The sequence below is a fragment of the Leuresthes tenuis genome, unplaced genomic scaffold, assembly GCF_036924035.1.
Source record: "Leuresthes tenuis unplaced genomic scaffold, fLeuTen1.0.hap1 SCAF_19, whole genome shotgun sequence".
In the NCBI taxonomy this organism is placed as follows: Eukaryota; Metazoa; Chordata; class Actinopteri; order Atheriniformes; family Atherinopsidae; genus Leuresthes; species Leuresthes tenuis.
This window is the reverse complement of record NW_027325373.1, coordinates 547181-555000: the sequence shown is the minus strand read 5'-3', so window position 1 is coordinate 555000 and position 7820 is coordinate 547181. Positions and strand designations below refer to the sequence as shown.

Here is a 7820-nt window from a genome sequence, read left to right as displayed (position 1 = left end):
ACTGATAGAACTTCCAGAACTGATCAGGAATCAGCTTTTTGTCCCTCCAGAACTTCCAGAACTGATCAGAACTGATCAGAACTGATAGAACTTCCAGAACTGATCAGGAATCAGCTTTTTGTCCCTCCAGAACTTCCAGAACTTCCAGAACTGATCAGAACTGAGCATCTCACACAGAAACACAGAAACACAGAAACACAGATCTCACTGTTTGCCTCGCTGCCGGGTCACAGCCTGCTCCGGCCAATCAGAGGACTTCTGGTGACAATATGAACCTGTTTATCTGGGACACGGCGGCCAATGGCTGAACAGACACTAATGAGGACACACACTGACTCAGAGGGGGGGGGGGTCCGGCACAAAGAGCCTCTGTTTACATTCACCTCAGACTGGCCCTCAGAGCCAGAACTTATTGATTAACCGAGTGATCAGCATCTGATTCACAGCATGAAGATGAAATGTTTCAGAGAAGCAAACGTGCACAGCAGCGTGCACAGCAGCGTGCACAGCAGTGTGCACAGAAACGTGCACGGCAGCGTGCACAGCAGCGTGCACAGAAGCGTGCACAGAAGCGTGCACAGAAGCACCCACAGCGTGTGTTAGTTTCAGCCTGGGAACGCCCCGGAGGAGCTGGGGAGGGTCTGTCTGCCGCCGCCCTGCTGGCCGCTGCTGGAACTGTCCCAGGTGTGTTTGGTTCTCTCACAGCGGGGGGGAGGGGCGACACAGCTGAGCAGAAGCTGCTCTGCAGGTTCAGGTGAAACAGAGTCACACAGGTACGGCTCCGCCCCCTGCTGAGTCAGCGCCATGACATCAGGGTGAACTCTGGGTGTGTCTGACAGGAAGTCAGAGCGTCGAGGAACTTTGATCTGAGCAGCTGCTGCAGGGAGGTGAGTTAGAGTTAGAGTTCAGCAACCAGCACACACACAATAACACACACACAATAACACACACACAATAACACACACAATAACACACACACACACAATAACACACAGAGACACACACAATAACACACAGAGACACACAATAACACACACAATAACACACACAATAACACACAATAACACACACACACCTGGTCCAATCACAAGCTGACAGCTCAGAGTTCAGCTCTGACCCGGGACAACAGACACCGGACCCAAAGTCCCGCTCCGGCCCACATCCCTTCCCAGCCGAGTCAGAACCCAAAGGAGGCCCAGAATCATTTCATTTCACAGCTCCTACCATCACAGACGCTCCGGGCTCATTTCATAGATCTGACAAACACTAAAGCTAACCACGGTGTCTATGTTTCTGCCTTTAGCAGACTTACAGGTAGGCAGGTAGGGTGGGGGGGTCTTGCCTGAGTCCTTTCATGCAGGGGATTTGAACCCAGAGCTCCCACACGAAAGGTGGCGATCATACCACTACTATCCAGCCCTAATGTGCCCTGCCTTCAGTTATCAGGCCCCTAAAAGCAGAATGGGAGGCAGAGCCTTCAGTTATCAGGCCCCTAAAAGCAGAATGGGAGGCAGAGCCTTCAGTTATCAGGCCCCTAAAAGCAGAATGGGAGGCAGAGCCTTCAGTTATCAGGCCCCTAAAAGCAGAATGGGAGGCAGAGCCTTCAGTTATCAGGCCCCTAAAAGCAGAATGGGAGGCAGAGCCTTCAGTTATCAGGCCCCTAAAAGCAGAATGGGAGGCAGAGCCTTCAGTTATCAGGCCCCTAAAAGCAGAATGGGAGGCAGAGCCTTCAGTTATCAGGCCCCTAAAAGCAGAATGGGAGGCAGAGCCTTCAGTTATCAGGCCCCTAAAAGCAGAATGGGAGGCAGAGCCTTCAGTTATCAGGCCCCTAAAAGCAGAATGGGAGGCAGAGCCTTCAGTTATCAGGCCCCTAAAAGCAGAATGGGAGGCAGAGCCTTCAGTTATCAGGCCCCTAAAAGCAGAATGGGAGGCAGAGCCTTCAGTTATCAGGCCCCTAAAAGCAGAATGGGAGGCAGAGCCTTCAGTTATCAGGCCCCTAAAAGCAGAATGGGAGGCAGAGCCTTCAGTTATCAGGCCCCTCTCTGTGGAACCAGCTGCCAGTTTGGCTTCAGGAAGCAGACACCCTCTCTACCTTTAAGATCAGGCTGAAACTTTCCTTTCTGATAAAGCTCATAGTTAGGGATGGCTCAGGTGAGCCTGAACCACCAGCTTGGAGAGGATGTGGGCTCAGGACTGACCAACAGAAAAGTGTCCCGATAAGATTCAGAACCCAGGAGGAGCAAAGAGATTATAAAGATGGACACGAGGTCCAAATCTCTCCCAGCTGGTTCTGATTGTCTGTTTTATGTCATGTTCTTGTAACCCAAACACAACTGAACACACTCAGAGCGATGCACTGAAACAGAACCAGAACCAGTCGGTGTTACTGAAGCTTCAGTTTTATCATCGAAAGGAGCTTTTCAGAGTTCTGTTCTGACCCGGCTAACAGCCGGTCTCCTCCAAAGATGATCCAGCTCAGCCCGGCGGGGGTTAATCTCCAGGAACCTCAACACCAGAACCAGCAGTGATGATCCGGACCTCTGCTTCAAACTTTATTCCAGTTCCAGCTGCTCCACCTCAGAGAAGCTCGGCCCAGTGAGCTGCAACCAGAACCTTTATTCCTGTAAAAGTGGTGCCATGCTTCCTGCCAGCTGACCAATCAGATCACAGGACCAACTGGACCCACACTGAGCAGCGGGTCGGACACCTTTCCAGCACCTCGGCCCGTTTCAGTCGGACTGAAGGAAGGAAACCCGACTCCTGCTGTCAGAACTTTAATCACGTGTCACTCAAAGGTTCTGTTGGACACGCTGGAGCTTCTTCTTCTTCAGGGTCCGCGGGCAGCTGCAGCCTGATTGGCTGAGAGCTGAACATGAGTGGAACCAGCGACCTCCTCACCGGGCTCATCCAGGACCGGGTACCACAGCCTGCCACGTCTCATTCAGATGCCACAGAACCAGAACTTTATCTTTACCCACAGACATTAAAGCATTAAACTGGACTCTCATACAGAAGCATGTTCACACTTATTAAGACAGAAACCGTCTCTGAGCCCGCTGCATGGCCCAAACCCAAACCCTCAGCTGGGCACGGAGCAGATGGACCCCCACAGCCCCCCACAGCAGGATTATGCTGTCCCACAGCAGGGGGGGGGGCTTTAAGTGGCCCTGTTAATGGTGGGGACTCCAGAGTCCAGGAGGTGGATTACAGAGGCTCTGTCCAGGCAGACGAGTCACTAATCTGCCTCAGAGCGCCCTGAGAGCAGCAGATGGAGGCCGAGCTGCAGCCTGCTCTGAACCGCCGCTATATTCACAGATTAAATATATATTTATATTCCATAACCATAGATCAGGTGTTCCACCCAAAGCAGATCATCACAGAACAACTTATTTCCAGCCAGTGAATCAAAGTTCTGAGGAAAGCTGTTAACTCATGTGGCGCTGATCCAGGAGCAGCTGGACTTTAACCAGCACCACAGGCTGGGACAGTTTCCTGCTGCTTCTTCTTCTCCTGTTCAGGTGCAAAGCAACACCGCCCTCAGTGTGGTGGAGCGGCGGCGCCCTGCAGCACCCCCAGACAGAACTGAGCGGCTCGGTCCAACAAAGCTCAGAACTCCACATGTAAAACCACAGAATGACGCATTTCTGTTGTTCCGTCCATCATTCAGGAGAAAACTACACCAGAGCACAACTGAGCTCATTATCCAGCACTACAAAGAACCCAGACCTCATCACAGCTGACTCCAGATCAGAGTTTCTGCTCTCCGACTGACAGAACCAGAGAAAAAAGCTCTGCGGCTGTTTCACCCGCTCCGTCTCACGCAGAACTCCATTTAAAAAAGATGCAATTTTAAAGTTAATTGTACAGAATTATAATCTCTCCACGAGAAGTGACTTTATCAGAACTCCCCCCACCCTGCTCTTATATTCGGCTCACCTTACATCCACCACAGCTCAGTACTTTTCACAGGACCCGAACTTTTGTGGGCTCTACCTGTGAATCCGCGCCGCCTGAGGACAGCACTGCAGCCACAGCGAACAGGTGACTCTCTACTCCAAACTCTGACTGAAATTACATTCATCTCTGGGTCATACCGAGCAGAAAGTAACTCCTGACGGTCCAAAGTTTAAAGCAGGCCAGTCCGGCCCAGTTCGGTTCAAACAAAGCGGCAGTAAACGGAGTTCTGAACGGAGTTAGTTTTCCAGGTGAAGTGAACTCACCTTTGTGTACAGCTCGTTCACAGACATCGTCCCTCACTGTTCACCAAAACGCTGTAAGACGCTCCCGCTGCTCCCATTAAGGATCCATTAGGTCCACTGCGACCCTGTTCGGTTCTGGTCCCGCGACCAGGCTGGAGTGCGCGCGGCCGCAGCAGGTGTCCCGGAGTTTCGGACACTTTGTTCGGCGTAGCTTCTGTTCGGGGAGGCGACAGGTGTTCCTCTGGTTTGCAGGTTTCCTGCCGGTTCTGTGAGTTCCAGCCTTAACCCAGCAGCGGTTAGAACAGAACCGAACCGCCCGAAGGGTCCAAAACTTCCGAAAAAGCAGCGCGAGGCGCAGGTGGAGCACCGAGGCCGGTTCTTCCTGACAGCCGTGTTTTCCCCACACTGGCCGCTGATTGGCTGCTTCCTGGAGCCCAGCCAGGTTTCTGCCGCGCACGCACACGCGCGCGCACATACACTAATGATGCTAAAAGTGAGGCCCGCGGCCCCATGGGGGTCCTGCGCTCATTCAGAGGGGCCGCCGCTCAGTGAGAGCTGATCATTTCCATTTTAACGCGCATTTTGGACCCTTTTTTTTCCTAAACGGTTTGAAGGGTCATTGAAGAGGTCCAGTGGGCCCAGAGAGGATGGCAGAGGGGCCACACCACGCGGTTTCACTCATTTTACCTCCACAGAAGGAAAATGTGCTTCACAACAGTCATTAAAAGCTGACTGCAACCCCCCCTCAAAGCTTTACAGACCGCGTGCTTTTTGTCCCTCCTCACTTCCTGTAGGAACTGCTGCATCTTTAGACAGAAAAGTTTCACTCAAAGGTCATAAAAACAGGGATTTTCTCAGGGACACACTGGACTTTAAAGTGAAGCTCTGTAAACTGTTGCTGCTGATTATTCTTTCATCCTCCAGGTGAATGATCTAAGAATAACGCCTGGAAACAGCCTAGAACACAATGACACACACACAGACTGCAGCTGATGTTTGGAGCTGAAGCTGTTCACAGAACTTTGTGGTGTGAGTCCAGATGTGTGCATAAATCTGACAAACATCTGTCCTGCTGCTGGTGGAACTCCAGCTTTCTTTGTCAGGCCATCAGCGGGTGAACTGTGTTTAAATCAAGCCGAGCGTTATCAGAGAGCTTGTGTAATGAGTTATAACTGATGAACTTTGACCCACAGCGGCCCTCCTTCAGATATGACCCCCCCCAGGTGCTGGCAGGACCTTACCTTGCTGTAGGGGTAGTAATCAGCAACCCTCCTTCAGATATGACCCCCCCCAGGTGCTGGCAGGACCTTACCTTGCTGTAGGGGTAGTAATCAGCGGCCCTCCTTCAGATATGACCCCCCCCAGGTGCTGGCAGGACCTTACCTTGCTGTAGGGGTAGTAATCAGCGGCCATCCTGTCGCTCAGAGAAGCTCCAGATCCAGCTGCTGCATGGGATCAGCTGGCAGAGAGTGGGAGGCAGCAGATCCCAGACCTGTCTGAGCACAGAGTTATTCTTACACCAGAGTCCACTCCCAGCCACTCCTGCTGCAGGTATGAGCTGTTTACCTGCCGCTCCACCCCCAGGCTTTATCTCACCGCCTGTGCAAGTCCCAAAGCAGGCCTGGGAGCGTCGGTGCGTTTAAAGCACCGAATCACAGCAGATGCCATCCCAGGGCGGCAAGATGCAGTCCAATTCAAGCCTGGAGTCCCATTCACTGCAAGAATCCAGTTTATTACGTTCCAAATGAGTCCGATTCACTGCAAGAATCCAGTTTATTAAGATCCAAATGAGTCCGATTCACTGCAAGAATCCAGTTTATTAAGATCCAAATGAGTCCCATTCACTGCAAGAATCCAGTTTATTAAGTTCCAAATGAGTCCCATTCACTGCAAGAATCCAGTTTATTACGTTCCAAATGAGTCCGATTCACTGCAATAATCCAGTTTATTAAGTTCCAAATGAGTCCGATTCACTGTAATAATCCAGTTTATTAAGTTCCAAATGAGTCCGATTCACTGTAATAATCCAGTTTATTAAGTTCTAAATTAGTAGTCTTAAAGGTAGAGAGGGTGTCTGCTTCCTGAAGCCAAACTGGCAGCTGGTTCCACAGAGAGGGGCCTGATAACTGAAGGCTCTGCCTCCCATTCTGCTTTTAGGGGCCTGATAACTGAAGGCTCTGCCTCCCATTCTGCTTTTAGGGGCTTGATAACTGAAGGCTCTGCCTCCCATTCTGCTTTTAGGGGCCTGATAACTGAAGGCTCTGCCTCCCAGTCTGCTTTTAGGGGCCTGATAACTGAAGGCTCTGCCTCCCATTCTGCTTTTAGGGGCCTGATAACTGAAGGCTCTGCCTCCCATTCTGCTTTTAGGGGCCTGATAACTGAAGGCTCTGCCTCCCATTCTGCTTTTAGGGCCTGATAACTGAAGGCTCTGCCTCCCATTCTGCTTTTAGGGGCCTGATAACTGAAGGCTCTGCCTCCCATTCTGCTTTTAGGGGCCTGATAACTGAAGGCTCTGCCTCCCATTCTGCTTTTAGGGGCCTGATAACTGAAGGCTCTGCCTCCCATTCTGCTTTTAGGGGCCTGATAACTGAAGGCTCTGCCTCCCATTCTGCTTTTAGGGGCCTGATAACTGAAGGCTCTGCCTCCCATTCTGCTTTTAGGGCCTGATAACTGAAGGCTCTGCCTCCCATTCTGCTTTTAGGGGCCTGATAACTGAAGGCTCTGCCTCCCATTCTGCTTTTAGGGGCCTGATAACTGAAGGCTCTGCCTCCCATTCTGCTTTTAGGGGCCTGATAACTGAAGGCTCTGCCTCCCATTCTGCTTTTAGGGGCCTGATAACTGAAGGCTCTGCCTCCCATTCTGCTTTTAGGGGCCTGATAACTGAAGGCTCTGCCTCCCATTCTGCTTTTAGGGGCCTGATAACTGAAGGCTCTGCCTCCCAGTCTGCTTTTAGGGGCCTGATAACTGAAGGCTCTGCCTCCCATTCTGCTTTTAGGGGCCTGATAACTGAAGGCTCTGCCTCCCATTCTGCTTTTAGGGGCCTGATAACTGAAGGCTCTGCCTCCCATTCTGCTTTTAGGGGCCTGATAACTGAAGGCTCTGCCTCCCATTCTGCTTTTAGGGGCCTGATAACTGAAGGCTCTGCCTCCCATTCTGCTTTTAGGGGCCTGATAACTGAAGGCTCTGCCTCCCATTCTGCTTCTAGGGGCCTGATAACTGAAGGCTCTGCCTCCCATTCTGCTTTTAGGGCCTGATAACTGAAGGCTCTGCCTCCCATTCTGCTTTTAGGGGCCTGATAACTGAAGGCTCTGCCTCCCATTCTGCTTTTAGGGGCCTGATAACTGAAGGCTCTGCCTCCCATTCTGCTTTTAGGGCCTGATAACTGAAGGCTCTGCCTCCCATTCTGCTTTTAGGGGCCTGATAACTGAAGGCTCTGCCTCCCATTCTGCTTTTAGGGGCCTGATAACTGAAGGCTCTGCCTCCCATTCTGCTTTTAGGGGCCTGATAACTGAAGGCTCTGCCTCCCATTCTGCTTTTAGGGGCCTGATAACTGAAGGCTCTGCCTCCCAGTCTGCTTTTAGGGGCCTGATAACTGAAGGCTCTGCCTCCCATTCTGCTTTT

At 51.6% G+C, this 7820-nt stretch overlaps 1 protein-coding gene across 2 annotated transcripts in view; it reads right to left on the bottom strand.

The window, feature by feature from the left end:
- myo5b (myosin VB) overlaps positions 1 to 5616 on the bottom strand; it is a 114263-nt gene extending 108647 nt beyond the window's left edge. Inside the window, exon 1 of one of the 2 annotated variants that reach the window (XM_072371501.1) lies at positions 5583 to 5616. In XM_072371501.1, coding sequence (XP_072227602.1) covers positions 5583 to 5612 — 30 coding nt within the window. In that variant the 5' untranslated portion in view covers positions 5613 to 5616. Of the gene's footprint in view, positions 1 to 4220; positions 4605 to 5582 lie in introns of those variants that run through there. The other variant, XM_072371502.1, reaches the window with a different exon arrangement.
- Positions 5617 to 7820: the final 2204 nt, after the last annotated feature.